Source organism: Amblyraja radiata, chromosome 8 (genome assembly GCF_010909765.2).
Source record: "Amblyraja radiata isolate CabotCenter1 chromosome 8, sAmbRad1.1.pri, whole genome shotgun sequence".
Classification (NCBI taxonomy): Eukaryota; Metazoa; Chordata; class Chondrichthyes; order Rajiformes; family Rajidae; genus Amblyraja; species Amblyraja radiata.
In genome coordinates, this window is record NC_045963.1 from 18,257,799 (window position 1) to 18,275,921 (window position 18,123).

Sequence of the window (18,123 nt, forward strand, 5' to 3'; positions counted from 1 at the left end):
TGGGTTGTAAAAGTTGATGGTATCTGATGTTCTTTAAGAAGTATGGTTATCCCTGCACATTTCAGCATATTTTAGTGCCAAATGTTCTTGTTGGTACATACCACTGGATATGCTATTTATGCCATTTTGCTATTACCTGTGAACTAAGGTACTAATCTAACAAGAGCTAATTGTCCTTACACAATCAAACTGACAATCAATAACACAGCACAGCACAAAAGGGTCTCAACCCGAAACATCGCCCATTCCTTCTCTCCAGCAATGCTGCCTGTCCTGCTGAGTTACTCCAGCTTTTTGTGTCTATCTTCATGGCACAGAAGGTACCCATTTGGCCATCCATATGCATGTGTCTTGTCAAAGGGCTTTATAATAACACTAGAGCTCTATCCCCATTGTCCTGCAAATATTATTCTTATAAATATTATTTTCTTCCTGTAAATAATTTGCTTTCAGTGTAATTATTGAACCTGATCTCACTATCTTTTCAATAAGTACATTCCTGATAATAACAGCTCTGTAGATAGACACAAAATAACTCAGCGGGTCAGGCAGTATCTTTGGGGGAAAGGAATAGGTGACGTTTTGGGTCTTCTGCAGACTGAAAGATAGAGGTGGGGAGATGGGTGGGGGATGGGGGATAGGGACTGGAGGCTAGAAAGGGTCAGAATAAATCAAACAACTTTTTGCTTTGTCTCCGTTTATCTCTTACTCACCTACAGTCTCTCCATGTTACACCAAACAACTCAGCCTTGACTTCATGCTGCACATCCGCTCCAAATGTCCAGGTGTCCCTTTTAGAATATGCTAGAAAACTGAACATAATTATCATTACCTCAATCTAATCAGTAAATTATACAAAAATCAACAAAAATTGCTTTCTTTTTAAAACTTACTCTCAGGATCGAAGGTGGAAGGCCAATATGTAATACCCTTTCTCAGCTGGCCTTCAGGTGGCACTGTGGAGCCTTCTTAAATTAACATAAAGAAGCCTGAAAGTTCTGTGTTAACTCAGCGGGTCAGGCAGCATCTGTGGTGGGAATGGATAGGTGACCTTTCCGTTCTGAACCCTTCTCCAGTCTGAAGATTCAAGATGTTTAAGAAGGAACTGCAGATGCTGGAAAATCGAAGGTACACAAAAAAGCTGGAGAAACTCAGCGGGTGCAGCAGCATCTATGGAGCGAAGGAAATAGGCAACGTTTCGGGCCGAAACCCTTCTTCAGACGGGTTGATTCTTCAGACGGGAAGATTCAAGATTTCAGTATCTGCAGTTCCATGTGTCTCTATTAAAATACCTCTTCAGCACAGGCTGTTCCACATGTTTGACACAGTGTTGCAAGAATGATAATATAGATCTACGTTAGGATAGTGTATGAATGGGAAAGAATTCAAACTCAATGCCGGGCATTCTGCAGTTGCTAGAACAGTGATGTGTTTATTTTATGCTCCAATACTTTTGTCTAGTATTCAACTGCTGCAGAAGCTAGAAATTTAAAGTGAAAACAGAAAACGCTGGAAGAAGTCAGATAGCAAAATGTGAGATGAAAAACACATTAACAACTTATTTATTTATTTATTTATTTATTTATTCCGAACAAGTAAAGACATTAAAGACATTAATAGTAACAAAATCGAAATTATCAAACAATTGGACATTACAATCAATATTTACAAAGCAATGAAAAGAACAAAAGCAAAGTTCCAATGTCCAACTCTGTGTCTGTACAAGCTCGAAAAGGAGTGAGAAGTAGTATAACTTATTAAATCTCACCCCTTTTCCCCAACACTTCTACCATGTTTAAAAATCAATTAATTAATAATAATAATACTACCCTAGGCAATTTCCCGTAATACCTACAGACATATATATACATACAACTATTATGCACATACAAACTTCAGATCTGAAGTACCCAAACATAAGTAAACAATAGTAAAGCAATAGATAAACATTAACCACCACTTGTCAACCATCCCCTCCATCCCTGTACCACTTGAAAATTATTTTTTTATATATCATTTTAAAATGATTCATGTTTGTGCATTGCTTTAATTCCCCGTTCAATTTATTCCACACTCCTACTCCACAAACCGAAATACAAAAGGTTTTTCTAGTCGTACGGACTCTTTGTTTCTTAAAGTTAAATATTCCTCTTAAATTGTAACCCCCCACACGCTCGTTAAATAATTTTTGAATGTTTCCAGGTAAATTTTTATTTTTGGCCCTAAACATTATCTGAGCTGTTTTGAATGTAACCAAATCTTCTAATTTTAATCATTTTGCCTCTAAAAATAATGGACTCGTATGACCCAGATACTTAGCATTATGGATAATACGAATTGCTCTTTTTTGCATCATGGTTAATGAGTGTATCGCATTTTTATAGTTATTACCCCAGACTTCTGCACAATAATTTAAGTAGGGTAAAATTAATGAACAATAAAGAATACGGAGTGATTTGTAATCCAGAGCTTGCTTGGCTTTGTATAATACAGAGATACTTTTTGACAATTTTAATTTTACATATTTAATATGTGATTTCCAGCTTATTTTATCGTCAATTATAACCCCAAGAAATTTATTTTCATGCACTCTTTCAACTTCCACCCCATTTATCTTTATACTTACTAGTGTATTTATTCTACAATTACCAAATAACATTATTTTAGTTTTACTTAGATTTAATGAAATTTTATTCCTATCAAACCATATTTTCAATTTACCCATTTCTTTTATTATTTTATCCAATAGCTGTTTTAAATTTTCCCCAGAACAAAAAATACTTGTATCATCTGCAAACAAAACCAGCCTCAAGACATTGGACACATTACAAATATCGTTTATGTACATGATAAATAATTTTGGGCCCAGCACTGACCCCTGTGGTACACCACACACAATGTCCAAGCATGTAGAATTATGACTACCCAGATTTACAAACTGTTGCCTGTTACTTAAGTAGCTTTTAATCCAGTCCAGTACTATTCCTCTAATTCCATACCTCTCCAATTTTTTTAATAAAATATCGTGATTAATTGTATCAAATGCTTTTTTTATGTCAATGAATATCCCAGCTGCATATAATTTATTATCAATGGCGTTTGTGATGTCTTCAGTTAATTCTAATATTGCAAGTGATGTTGATCTATTTGTTCTGAATCCATATTGACTTTCTGTGATTAATTTATTCTTTTCTACAAATTTATCTAATCTATTATTAAACATTTTTTCTAGTATTTTGGAAAATTGTGGGAGTAAGGAAACAGGTCTATAGTTTGTAAAATGATGCTTGTTCCCAGTTTTGTATATTGGTATTATTTTTGCTATTTTCATTTGAATTGGAAAAGTACCGGTTTGGAAAGATAAATTACAGATGAATGTTAAAGGTTTGGAGATCCCCTCAATGACCATCTTAACTAGCGACATGTCAATGTCGTTGAAATCGGTAGACTTTTTATTTTTACATGTTTTGACAATATCCAACAGTTCTTTTTCTTCTACTGCCGTAAGAAACATAGAGCAGGGATTTCTCTCCACTAAGTTCTCAAGAGTTTCTCTAGATGTCCCTACAATTCAGGTAGGAATAACCTTTCATCAGAAATAGAAATAGACAGATAAGGATGAGCGTTATGATGCAGATTAAGGAGTGGTGAAAAGTGCAAGGAATTAATAAAATGTAACAGTTTGTGACAAGGTTTAGGCCAAAAGGCACTAAATGACAAAAGGGGTGAATGATTAAAGTAAGAAAAGTGTAGAGGAGATGTAAATTTAAAATAATTATTAGAAATTTCCACCGAAATTAAAGAACAGAGAAACTTAGGGTTAGATAAACAATTAATAAGAAAGAATAAGGCATTTTAATGATGACAGTCACAGAATCATTCAGCATGGAAACAAGCTCCTTGGTCCAAATGTCCACGCTGACCAACATGCCACGTCTAAGTTAGATCCATTTACCTATGTTTGGTCCATACTGCTCTGAATATCTTCTAACTATGTATCTGTCCAAATGTCTTTTAAATGTTTAACAACATTTAGTAGTACCTGCATCAAGCAGTTTGTTCCATACACCTATTACCTTCTGTGTGAAATGGTTGCCCCTCAAGTTTCTAATACATCTTTCCCCACTCATCTCAAACCTATCACCTTTACTTCTTAATTCCCCAACCCTGGGAAAGAGACTCTGCACATTCACCCTATTTATTTCCCTCAAGATTTTAACAAATCTTTGCAATATCACCCCTTGCCTCCTGCAGTCCAAGGAATAAAGTCTGAGCCTGTGCAACCTTTCCCTTTGTCTCAGGCACTCAAGTCTGGCAATAACCTCGTATATCTCACCTGCACTCTTTCGAGCTTAATGTCATATTTCTTATAGCAGGGTGACCAAAAGTGAACCCATTACTCCAAGCGCAGCCTCACCAGCGTCTTGTTCAACTGTAACATAACGCCCAACTTCTATATTGGTTTGTGCTGAAAGCCTTCTCCACCTAAGATGCCACTTTCAGTGAATATGTAAATAGTGGGGATCCAAGGCAATAAGTACAAAATCAAAGAAATTAGGCGTAACTTTTATAAATCATTGGCTACAACATAATTGGAATTATGTATTCACTCTTGGATGTTCAGCCTTAAGAAGAATGTCAAGGCCACGAGGAGATTACAGAGAACATTCATTCTGATGCCAAGAATCAGCCATTTTTGTTACAAGGAGGAAAAGGGAAAGTTGGTCACTTTTCGTTAAAATAAAGAGTTTGATTTAACAGTGGTGACTTTAATTCGTCATCTGTGACCTTTCTGTCTGAGACATCCCACACTTACAAGTGACGAGTACAAACTTGAGAACATCTTCATTCTGGGAACATTGTAGCTTGCAGGGTGTAAATCAAGTTGTCCAAATGTAGGTAGCTCACTTGTTTTTTTCTGTCTGTATTAGAACTGATCGTTTCTGTCTGTCATCGTCGAGCTCAATTTTTTCTTATTCGATTTATTTCGTCTGACTTACTGGGCATGTCCCACAACCGCCACCATTTACAACACAATACACTGGCAAAGAAGCTTAATGTGCTGATAGGTGGGGGAAAAAAATGCAGAGACCAGAAATCTAAAACTAAACAGAAAATGCTGCATCTGTGGGGAGGGAAATAGTCAATGCTTCCGGTCTGAGACCCCTTCCACTGAGCTGAAAAGGAGATATCAAAAGCTTTCAAATCTGCATCCAATATTGAATTCTACAACTTCAGATGACTTGATTTCTCGGTCTGCACCAGTTGTTTATTTGTAATATTAGCTCAACATCTTTTTTTATTCCTTCCTTTAGTTTTCTTCTGGGAGTGGAGGACATGCCCAGCCTGATCTGGTGGCTTCTCATCTGGTTCTGTAATTGCAACTTCCACATTCTTTTGTCCAAGTTCACTTGTCTCCAACTTCTCCCATTCACTCATTGTCCAGATAACCTTGTAGCTTATCCCTGTGGCCATTCCGGTTTACTTATCATAAACTTCCTTTGGTTTTTATTCAGTTGCGACAATGGGTCTCCCACCTGAAACATTAACTGTGTTTCTCTTCCCACAAATGCACCCTGACTTGTTGCGTATTTCAAACATTTTCTGTTTTTGTTAATGTGCCGACAACTATCCTCATTAAGCCATGTTTTATTAGAAATATTCCCGTTGTCCTACTGAAAATTATCATATCTCTCTTTCCCAGTTCTGATGAAGAGTCCCAAACTTGAAATGTTAACCGTGTCTCCTTTCACGGATGATACCTGACCCCGCTGAGTGTTTCTAGCTTTATTAGTTTGAGTTTAAGATTTCTAACATCTGCAGGAATGTTTTTTCCTGTGTCGTTAAGTGTATATTATTTGCATAAGGCATAACAGCATAGCTTTGGACAGTCCACCAAAAGAACAAAGGGTTAGACTGAGACATTCTTTACTTTCTAAATATATAAGATACCAAATGCCCCAGAGGTAGCAATGGTGCACGTAGAATTTAAAATAATTCTTCTAAAATAGCTAGATAAATTATCCGGAAAAGCAAACTTTTCTGAATGCATTCTTGGCCACCTCTGCTTGTTCCAGTCTCTGTAAATTGGGCTCATCCAAAACTCTGCCCCAGCACGTAACTCTCAACAAACCCTGTTCATTGATAAACCCGACCTTGTTACAGTGGCTCCCAGTTGAGCAGAACTTGAAATAATCATCTTTATTTTCATATCTCTTTAGACGTTCCCTGCCTTTACCCATGATCGTCTAGGCGCAACCCCATAGGAATCTCAGCGTGTCTCTACTGTAACCTCTTGATATCTTCAAATATAATTGGGATCCCATTGCTAGTCTTAGCTTCAGCCAAAGCACCAAGCCATCCAATTATTTTTATAAACCTCTCCAATGGGTAAATTGAAAATATGGTTTGATAGGAATAAAATTTCATTAAATCTGAGTAAAACTAAAATAATGTTATTTGGTAATTGTAGAATAAATACACTAGTAAGTATAAAGATAAATGGGGTGGAAGTTGAAAGAGTGCATGAAAATAAATTTCTTGGGGTTATAATTGACGATAAAATAAGCTGGAAATCACATATTAAACATGTAAAATTAAAATTGTCAATAAGTATCTCTGTATTATACAAAGCCAAGCAAGCTCTGGATTACAAATCACTCCGTATTCTTTATTGTTCATTAATTTTACCCTACTTAAATTATTGTGCAGAAGTCTGGGGTAATAACTATAAAAATTCGATACACTCATTAACCATGATGCAAAAAAGAGCAATTCGTATTATCCATAATGCTAAGTATCTGGGTCATACGAGTCCATTATTTTTAGAGTCAAAATTATTAAAATTAGAAGATTTGGTTACATTCAAAACAGCTCAGATAATGTTTAGGGCCAAAAATAAAAATTTACCTGGAAACATTCAAAAATTATTTAACGAGCGTGTGGGGGGTTACAATTTAAGAGGAATATTTAACTTTAAGAAACAAAGAGTCCGTACGACTAGAAAAACCTTTTGTATTTCGGTTTGTGGAGTAGGAGTGTGGAATAAATTGAACAGGGAATTAAAGCAATGCACAAACATGAATCATTTTAAAATGATATATAAAAAAATAATTTTCAAGGGGTACAGGGATGGAGGGGATGGTTGACAAGTGGGGGTTAATGTTTATCTATTGGTTTACTATTGTTTACTTATGTTTGGGTACTTCAGATATGAAGTTTGTATGTGCATAATAGTTGTATGTATATATATGTCTAGGTATTATGGGAAATTGCCTAGGGTAGTATTATTATTATTAATTAATTGATTTTTAAACATGGTAGAAGTGTTGGAGAAAAGGGGTGAGATTTAATAAGTTATTCTTCTTCTCACTCCTTTTCGAGCTTGTACAGACACATTGGAACTTTGCTTTTGTTCTTTTCATTGCTTTGTAAATATTGATTGTAATGTCCAATTGTTTGATAATTTCGATTTTGTTACTATTAATGTCTTTACTTGTTCGGAATAAATAAATAAATAAAATAATTCCCTTTCCTCCTTTAAACTGCTCATTAATCTATCCTTTTGATAACGCTTTCATTATGTGCCCTAAAATGGAAGTTCAACGGGTAACATATTTAATTTGCTACTGTTCCCAAGACATATATTACGGTTTTTATTTTAAACCACTTGAAAATACATGCTATTAATTTTTCTTGATTACATACACCAGGGCAGATTGAATGTCTTTCTCTGCAGTAAAAGTTAATAGAATGACCATCACTGTATCATATACACCTCACATCCATTCTCTATTAATATTTGACATTGTCTTGTAATGCAAGAATGAAAGAACAAACCAAAGTGTGGCATCAAGCAGTACTTGTTTTTCAATAACCCAGTCAACAATGTTGGTTATGTTTCCTTACAGAATCTGAATTGTAGAGGTGAAGTGATCTTTTGACAACAGCCCAAATATGGAATCACAAATGGTTAAATCACCAATCTGAGTGAAACCGGTGTTGTTACTGCCACAGATGGAGATGATTATAGTCGCTGGAGGTTAATTGTCATTACTTTATGACACTGCTGCAGAAATGTATGAGGACAATGTCGGTCCAAAATATGAATGATCTTCATCTCACTGTTAAGACAAAAGGAAAGCAATTTGTTGACAATCACAAATCTTCAGCTCCATTATCAGTCCATTAGATAATGAAACAGTCCATGTTTGCATGTCCATGTCCACAAAGTGTAGACAACATTTAGGCCTGTATCATCAATTGGCAGGTAAAATTCACACCATACAAATAAATCTTCAACAAGTAAGGGAGCTGGTGGAGCTGCCTCACAGCAAAAGAGACCCGGGTTCGATCCTGTCCTCGGGTGCTGTCTGCATGGAGATTGGACATTTTCCCAGTGATGGCGTGGGTTTCCACCAGGAGCTCCGGTTTCCTCCTACATCCCATAGACAAGTGGTTTTGTAGGTTAATTGGCCTCTGTAAAATTACCCAAAGTGCATAGGGAGTAGATGAGAGAGAGGGATAACATAGAACTAGAGTGAACAGCCAAGAGTTATAAATACGGCAAGGTGCCAGGTCAGGCATCATCTGTGCAGAGAAACAGTTATGTTTCAATGAGCTTTCACAAGAACAAGGAAAACTTTAAAATGACACATGTCGTATGTAGGAATGAAAAGGAGGCTCGGAAAGAACAAAGAAAATGATAGGCTGCTCGTAAATGATATTCAATTATACAACGGAAGATGGTCCCAAGTGAGTGAGTAGCAAAAGCTTGTTTGCTATATCTGATCAGCCTGGAGAGAGGTGTAACTAGATAGACAGATGAGAGAGAAAAAACATGGAAATTGTTGAAAGTCGCCAAAGGTATCCAACAGGTCAAAGCAGTGCATGTAGAAAGAAGAACTTTGTCAATGTTACAGTTTGATAACCTTTCATCAGAATCTGCTGGTTCTGAAGAATGCATCTCATTCTTCTAAACTCCAATAACCTATTGAACATTTTGCCCCATTGAGAATATCCTATTCACTCCAACACCTGCAGTGAAAGCATCATCATCAGAACAGATACAATAAAGCTGGAGGAACTGGGATTTTCATTTACCACACAAATGGAATAGATGACGGAACAGAATATCATCCTCCAGAGTGCATCACCTCCTGTTTATAGGCCACTGGAGGGCATGTCAGTAATAAATTTAAAAACCGTCACAAATAAATTAACACTGCGAAACATTTAAAATATATAATCTGTAATTTATTAGGAATAGGGAATTGAGACTACAGCTCACAATAATTCATGATTACAATTCATTAAAATGACATGCCTTATTAGTAGTAATAATAATAATCAAATGTATGCATTTGCTTTATTTTTATCAATCATTATTAATAAAATGGTAGACATTTAAAATGTATTGCCATCTTTGGCTTAATAACTATTCAGTTCACATGGAGCTCCTTTTAAAAGTATAATTTTTTTTTTCAATTTTGTCATTGATATGAAAATAAAATGCAAGATATGAAATCTTTCAATGTTCACGGGCCCTCAGCGCATCTCAGCAATCACAGCAAAAGAAGCTGAGTACGGTGTTGTATAATTATTTGCAAATTCTTGTATGCCAAGAATAAAGTAATGCCATCCAGCACGAAGCACTTTAACAATGTTCTATAGAGATTAAGAAAAATAATTATTTCGGTGAGTGAATATGAGAATAACATGTCATTATTATTCTATTTTTCAATTAGGAAATGTCTAACTTAACAATCACTTCAATTCATACTCCAGCAAAGTGCACCACAAATAGTGTATAAAGTTATCATACAGTGAGCCCTTAATGCCAATTATATCACAACACATAATGCCAAGAAGGGCCCAGGCATTTGCCCACTGGAAATTAGAAATACAGGCTCCTCGTCTTTTACATGTGGCTTACGTTCTTGTTATTCCAAACGTACGAGCACATAAATCAGACTTTGAACGAACAAGCGCATTTCCGAAAATGCATGATTCGAACACGCGTAAAGTGTGAGGTGCCTATATATAAATAGGCATAATGCGAATAGATCAATTTAGCTGAAGTTTTTTCATTTACTTAGATAGTAGGGCAGCAAGAAAATTTAACAGAACAAACACTATAAAACGTCAACTCTATCGAAAGCTAAAAGGGGTGTAGGTAGTCACTTTGAATGCTTTATTTTTAAGTAGATTATTATGGAACAAAACAAAACTATGCCTGCAGTGCTGATTAATGTTATTTTGCAATATGATAGAGGCTGGGATTGGACTTCAGTCTGAAGAAGGGTTTCGGCCCAAAACGTTGCCTATTTCCTTCGCTCCATAGATGCTGCTGCACCCGCTGAGTTTCTCCAGCACTTTTGTCTACCTGGGATAGGACTTGTCTTATGTACAAGTTCTATTAAATGTGGTAACACCAATGAACACCAAAATATCTATTGCCCTAGATATTGTAGCATTACCCTCAGGACAAAAAAAAAAAAACATAATTGTGCAAGTTGTCAGAAATTAAATGCTAGACACCCATCAGAATCCCTGGGAATGTCCTGTTTCACTGGCATGCAAAACCCACCAGAGGAAATGGTGCAGTGTTGTGTGGACATCTAAATGGCGTCAAGTTGGGCACAGGGGAAGTACAACGGGATCTGGGGGTCCTTGCACTGCAACAAGAGCGGAAATCACTATCAAAACATGGAGGGGACGGGGGAAACAATTTTTTGGCGGCCGCGCGTGCATGTGCACACTCACACGTGCGCGAGGCTTTGGAGGCTCAATCCAGCGGTAAATGCAGCTCATCTGTGCCTGTCTCACCGGGTTAACTAACAGCCCTGTCTGGACTGACGGGATACCAGCGCTGCTTCTCCGCGCTGGCCATATTTCCCACAAGCCCAAGCAGGTTAACTTGGCGGGGATGTCGCCCACCTCTCAAAACATGGGGGGGACGTGTCCCCTCTGGCCCCCCCGGATTTTCCGCCCCTGCTTGCACATCAGTCTATGAAAGTAAGCATGCAGGTACAGCAGGCAGTAAAGAAAGCGAATGGCGTGTTGGCCTTTATAACAAGAGGAATCGAATATAGGAGCAAAGAGGTCCTTCTGCAGTTGTACAGAGCCCTAGTGAGACCACACCTGGAGTGTTGTGTGCAGTTTTGATCCCCTAATTTGAGAAAGGACATTCTTGTTATTGAGGGAGTGCAGCGTAGGTTTACAAGGTTAATTCCCAGGATGTCATATGCTGAGAGAATGGAGCAGCTGGGCTTGTACACTCTGGAGTTTAGAAGGATGAGAGGGAATCTCATTGAAACATATAAGATTGTTAAGGGCTTGGACACGCTAGAGGCAGGAAACATGTTCCCGATGTTGGGGGAGTCCAGAACCAGGGGCCACAGTTTAAGAATAAGGAGTAAGCCATTTAGAACGGAGACGAGGAAACCCAGAAATAGCGCAACTGACGGACATGACGTCACATTCGGTGATGCGTGAGATGACGGGCATGTTTGCCCGGAATAGCATTCCTGACTTGGTGATGACAGACAACGCACGACAATTTGTCTGTGCTGAGTTTCGTAGGTTCCAGGATGACTGGGAATTTGCCCATGTCACCTCGTCCCATATATCCACAGAGCAATGGGCAGATAGAGCGCTGTGTGCAAACTATAAAAGGTATCATGAGGAAAGCCAAACGCCATCCTCGAATATCGCAACACCCCCCTTGACCGGACAGGCGGCTATGGCCCCCTCACAGTTACTGAACAGTAGACTGTTAAGAAGCAAATTGCCATCGCCTCTATCGCTCTTACTGCCACATCGTGTCCCACCCATGGGACCACAACTGGCCATCCGGCAAGAAAAACAGGCAGCATACTTCAATGAGAAGGCAAGCGCCGAGCCGCTGCCACGCCTGGAACAACAACAGCAGGTGTAGTTTCATGCCAAACCAACCGAGTGGCAACGTGGCCGGATTGCAAGAGAAAACCTGTCCCCTCGGAACTACGTCATCTCTACACCGGGCGGTACTGAGTTCCGCAGAAACAGGAAGGACATACGACCTGCGCACGAAGCAGCTGAGCCATGCCCTGGCAACACACAGCAACACACAGTGAACACGCTCCCAATAGGAGGAACCCCATTCCCAGAAGGAGCTTGTCTCCCAGGCTCAAGAGAACTATCACAGGCCACATCACCAGGTTCTGTGGGGGGGAACTGGCTCGAAGTGTGCCAAGCCACACTCGCACACAACAGAAATACGACACAGAACGAGGTGGAAATACGACTTGCACGAGAGGTGGGCGATGGTCGAAACCCCCAACTCGACTTGTTATGTAAAATTGATGGACAATTATTTTATAGTTCTGTAATATGAAGAGCACTGTGTTATTTGTGGTAATTTATCCACAGTAAATTGAGTAAAGGTTCCAGTTATTATTTTGAACCCAGTGGTGGAGGGGGAGATGTGATGTAATTAAAGTAAAGGGGGAGATGTGATGTATATGCAAATATGCCTGTACTTCGTGATTGAGGTCAGGTCACCTTCTAGAAGTTTCCGTTGGTTGTTCAGATTAAATCTTACTTACAAGATGGCGGACGTGTATTCATTGTGCTAGTCACAACAGGGCCTTACAGAGAACATTACACCAGGGCTGCCAACTCTCACGCTTTGAGCGTGAGAATCACGCATTTGAACAAATTCTCACGCCCTCGCGCTGATCACAAATTTCTCACGCTCTGTCGTGAGAAATTCTGCGATCAACGAAAATTTCAAAACTCAGATAAACTGCATGGGCCGCGGGTGTTGGAGAGCCGGGGCTGAGGGAGGGATGGAAGCAGAACCAGCGGCGGGGGACAGATGCGGGTTGCCGGCGCTGGCGAGTGTTTGTCGGGCTGGCGAGTCGCTCGCTGCAGCTCCGGCCATGGAGCAGTGCAACAGTCCCGGGCCGTTGGAGGCGTTGGAAGCATTGCGCCGCTGCCGTGAGAGTCTCTGTGCCGAAGGGACAGAGACTCTCAAAGGGAGGCGGAGAGAGAGAGGGGGGCAAAGAGAAAGAGGAGAGTTGGAAGCAGAAGCAGCGGTGGGGACAGATGCGGACGGGGAGCGGGGCTGGCGAGTCGCTCACTGCAGCTCCAGCCATGGAGCAGCCTCAGTGCAAGAGTCCCGGGCGATCGGAGGCGTCGGAAGCGTTGCGCCGCTGCCGTGAGAGTCTATGTGCCAAATTTGCCCTGGTGACCAGCATTGAACAGGCTGCAGCTCGGTGCATCCTGGAGGACAACCAGTGGCTGCTGGAAGTAAGTACCAAGCACTGGGTAGAAACGGTGGAAGATAGTGGATTTCAAATGGGGGTGGTTGGAGAAAGCATCCTGCTTGCCTGCTAGATTTTCACTTACTGTAACTGCAGGAAAAATGTTCCCAATGTTGGGGGAGTTCAGAACCAGGGGTTGCAGTTTAAGAATAAAGGGTAGGCCAGTTAGGACTGAGATGAGGACAAACTTTCTTCGCGCAGAGAGTTGTGAATCTGTGGAATTCTTTTCCACAGAAGGCAGTGCAGGCCAATTCACTGGATGTTTTCAAGAGAGAGTCACATTTAGTTCTTGGGGCTAACGAAATCAAGGGATATGGGGAAAAAACAGGAAAGAGGTACTGACTTTAGATGAACACCCATGATCATATTGAATGGCAGTGCTGGCTCGAAGGGCCGATGGCCTATTCCTGCACCTATTTTCTATGTTTCTATGCTTGAGTATATGGCAAAAAACTCGATCACTTGATTTTGAAGCATTCATGCATAGTGGAGGTATAATGTAGTCATAGAGTGATACAGTGTGAAAACAGGCCCTTCGGTGCAACTTGCCCACACCCGCCAACATGTCCCAGCTACGCTACCTGCTTTTGGTCCATACCTCCAAACCTGTCCTATCCATGTATCAGTCTAACTGTTTCTTAAATGTTGGGATGGTCCCTGACTCAACTACCTCCTCTGGCAGCTTGTTCCATATACCCACCACCCTTTGTGTGGAAAAAGTTACCCCTTAAAAAGTTACCTCTTAAAAATACTTCATACAAAAAACATTGAAATTATACTTCTACAATGCACTAAAACATGATTTTACTACATCAAATTTCAAAAGGTCCCTACCCTGGGAGGGGGAACACCCTACTTCCACACCCTCTCCCCACTCGGTTGCTCCACTCCATCAATGGGTACCCCCAAGGCCAATGATCAGTGATCGCTCAGCCTCCCTACTTTCAAAAACACTCCGCGGCCACTGGTTCAGACGGAGAACACTGCCAGATGTGAACGGGGAACTGAGGCCAGTTGTCCGTGATGTCTGGATCCCAATGCTCAGCGCTTCATGTTTCGGAGTTGGCTAATGTTATTGATTTGTAATTAGCCTGATTTGTAATTAGTTGACAAAACCTTAATTTATTCATCCGGACTATCTAGGGGGATGGGATTAGTGTAATATTAAAATGACATGCAAGGTGTCAGGCTGTCTGTCACAACATACAGCTCTGATAGCCCATTATTTCCTTCAGTTAAATATTGGGAAGGTAGCACTATTGTAATTTGCCACTCAATTATTATGTTTGTTTACCTCACTGACTATTTCTACCCCCCCCCCCCCACCCCAATTCCTTTGACAAGTTGAATAGAAATGTCCCCAATCTCATTGTTTTATTAATTGAACACGTAGATGAACATCCTCAAGGAGTGTAATCAGATGGAAACTGAGTCAGATGCGATATTTAAGAGCTTGTTCAAAGAAGGGGCATATTTTAAAGGAGTGACAGAGATACTTGCAGGGGAATGTGTGAGGAGATTATTATTTGTCTTTAGTTTTAGCTTGAACCAGGACATCTGAAGATTCAAAGTTTAATATAGTAATTGTGCTGATACTGACCCCAACCAACCACATAATGAATATCATCCATTCCGGAGGTTTTACTTTTATGATGCCATTTAAACTTCACTTGGATTTCAATCACTTCAATGTAAAAGTAATTGGGAATGGGGAGCATTGGAACAAATAATTGCCCTCGGTACATATTAACTGTAATGTAATAATGTATGCATGTTGGTAGGTGCAATCAAAACAAAGATCTTTTTATCATAGTTGTGTTATGAATACCACAGAAAATATTATGTACTCTCAAGATCACATTTAATAGAATAATAGTGCTTAAATATATAGTTATTTGACTTTGCATTTCGGAAAAGTCCCAGCTGAGAGGAAGACAGCAAAATACTGAACATATTGGGGGTGAAAATGACATCAGGACAGTTTGTTACGAAAATGAAAGAAATAAACAATAGACAATAGGTGCAGGAGTAGGCCATTCAGCCCTTCAATGTGATCATGGCTGATCATCCCCAATCAGTACCCCGTTCCTGCCTTCTCACCATATCCCCTGACTCCGCTATTTTTAAGAGCCCTATCTAGCTCTATCTTGAAAGCATCCAGAGAACCTGCCTCCACTGCCCTCTAAGGCAGAGAATTCCACAGACTCACCACTCTCTGTGAGAAAAAGTGTTTCCTCGTCTCCGTTCTAGATGGCTTACTCCTTATTCTTAAACTGTGGCCCCAGGTTCTGGACTCCCCAACATCGGGAACATGTTTCCTGCCTCTAGCGTATCCAAGCCCTTAACAAATGGTAACAGAATACATACAGCTGAGTGAGTATAATTTTATGGATGAGAAATTGTGTTCAACCAATTGATGACTTTTTTTTACAAAGTAACTAGCATGTTAGATAACAAGGAAGCCAATGGGTGTAGCAAATTTTGTTATACATAATTTGGTATGTAAAGTGCCCCATAAAGGATTACTGCATTAGATAAGCACCTGTGGGCTTGAACGTAATAGGTTAAGTCCAGGGGGTCAGATATGGGGCTTTATGTGTGGGCCAGATATACTGTCAGTGCAAAGGGGCTAGGAGCAAGACCAAGTGTGCATCCAGAGTCAAGGTCTGGAATAGTACTAGGTGTGCAGTCAAAGCTGGGACCAGGGGAGTGTTCAGCACTGGGAACCTAAGCAGGTAAGCAGCTATGATCAGGGTAGAATAGGGGGCCAGGTGTAAGGCTGGACTCAGGGTCAGGAATGAGAGAAGGTATGCAACTGGAGTCAGGGCCAGGAGTGGTACCAGGTGTGCAGTGAGACCCAGGTTGGTCAGCATGGGCCAAGTGTTTGATTATAACCTGATATCCATCCATGAATACACTAAGATGCACCATATGAATACAGTATGCACCATATTGCACAATTCCAAGCTGAACAATGCAAAAGTTCCATACCAATGGGGGGGGGGGGGGGCTCCTCACACACCCTCCCCACCCCAGTCGCTACGCTCCCTCGGGCTTGGTCTCTCGCAATTTCTCACTCCCAACTCTCACCCAATGTTGGCAGGGATGTTTAAAAACGTTTTAGTCTGCGCTGGCTCATTTTTCACGTCGTTAAATACATTATACAAAGTTATTAAGGGGATGTTAGCGATCCGGATGAGAACCAAGGGCATCTGATAAGTTCAATGCAAAATGTTCAATTTTATACACTATGAAACATGTTCTTAATCTATCATTCAAACCAAAGAATCTCACTAGTGAAACCAAATTACAGAATTTTGTCTAACTACTAAACGTATATATTTGAATTAAAAGTTCCATTAAACTAACCTACCTGCCATGTAACTCATCTTCATCCACCTAATTTAAGGGAAGGTTGTTTAACCAAGAGATAATACAACAATTTATTTGTATACACATCATTCCAAGACACTTGAACAGAAACTCTGGCGCCAGAATGCTGATTTCGAAACGTTAAAGGGTTGATATTCTGCACACTCTCTTTGCTTACCTTCCTGCATTTTTTAAGCTTTTGTTTTCTTTTGTACTTTTTGTCTGCCCGGCTCTCCTCGTTCACGCTCTCGGCCGCACACTCGACCAAAGGCTCGTATTTGTCAGGAAGGAAAGCAAGATGAACCTTTTTACAATTCGGCCTGTTGATTTGTTCTGGTTCTTGAATGTTTTCGAGTGGATGTCCCTCTGCTTCTTGAAGCTCGTCCACAGTCGGCAGAATAGTGACCTGTCTGGATTGAGTTCTGCGGCGCTGTACATTTCTCCAGGTAGTTGCCCTTTCAATTGATACCAAGTTTTCCCGGTCCGAATTATCCCTTTTGGCCACAAAGTTGCAAAACCCAATAAACGGCAACTGGCCTTTAACCATGTTTTTCCTATTTTCTGAAGGCATCGCTGCAATTCAATAAAACCCGACCTTTTGCACTGTCGCTAAGATAAACAATACAACAGCGAATCTCGTGGAGTCCTAACCCTTGGACACTTCACCAACTTTATCGCGTTGACATTGTGTCAGACTGAAGCAATCGATGAGACCTGAATTCACAACATTCCTGCAGAGATTTTTTGGCAAAACACCTCCCAAGAGCTCAAAAGATCGAGTTAATAATATTTCTACTGAACGATGCAAAGTGTGATCCTGAGTAGAAATGTCCTTCTCCCCTGACTGTCTGAAAAAAGGTCTCGACCCGAAACGTCACCTATTCCTTTTGTCCAGAGAAGCTGTCTGACCCACGGAGTTACTCCTGCAGTCTGTGTCTATCTTCTATGGAAATATTTCTCGTGTTATTATCGCAGCATATTTACAAGGCATTTCCATAGACATATTACAGGCACGGCCAAATAAAACCAGATGCCGAAACTTGAAAGATAGGTTTCATGAATCATTTAGCATGACAGTGGAATTGGGAAACATTTCTCCAGGCTATAGGATTAATTTGGAATAGATTCGTTTATTGTCAAGTCAAGTTTATTCGTCACGTACACATACGAGATGTGCAGTGAAATGAAAAGAACATGTCACGAACATGGATGCAATGAAATTCCTTCTTCACACGAAGCTCACATGAAGGGTAAACAGTATACTTACAGTAATAAACTAACTGTTGAAACTCGATAGGTTAGGCAGCATATTTGGAGGGAAATTGACATTTGACGTTTCGGGTGGGGACCCTTCTACAGACATCATCAGGTTATTTGTCCTCTGAAATCTTCCAGCAGTTTGTCTTTCTGCTCAGTATTCCAGCATATGCAGTCTCTTGTGTCT

At 40.1% G+C, this 18,123-nt stretch overlaps 1 protein-coding gene across 1 annotated transcript; it reads right to left on the reverse strand.

Moving 5' to 3' along the window:
- Nucleotides 1-9,229: 9,229 nt before the first annotated feature.
- c8h1orf115 (chromosome 8 C1orf115 homolog) lies at nt 9,230-17,758 on the reverse strand. The gene is made up of 2 exons (XM_033025296.1): nt 16,858-17,758; nt 9,230-9,666 (listed from the first exon to the last, which is right to left on the reverse strand). The coding sequence occupies exons 1-2, from the start codon at nt 17,248-17,250 to the stop codon at nt 9,547-9,549; spliced, it is 513 nt and encodes a 170-aa protein (XP_032881187.1). The 5' UTR covers nt 17,251-17,758; the 3' UTR covers nt 9,230-9,546.
- Nucleotides 17,759-18,123: the final 365 nt, after the last annotated feature.

Excerpts from the sequence above, each read along its gene's own strand:
- c8h1orf115 (XM_033025296.1), bottom strand. The coding sequence starts at position 17,250 with ATGCCTTCAGAAAATAGGAAAAACATGGTTAAAGGCCAGTTGCCGTTT. Across the intron at positions 9,667-16,857 it reads AGCTTAAAAAATGCAGGAAG|AACATTGTTAAAGTGCTTCG; the intron begins GTAAGCAAAGAG and ends TAATCTCTATAG.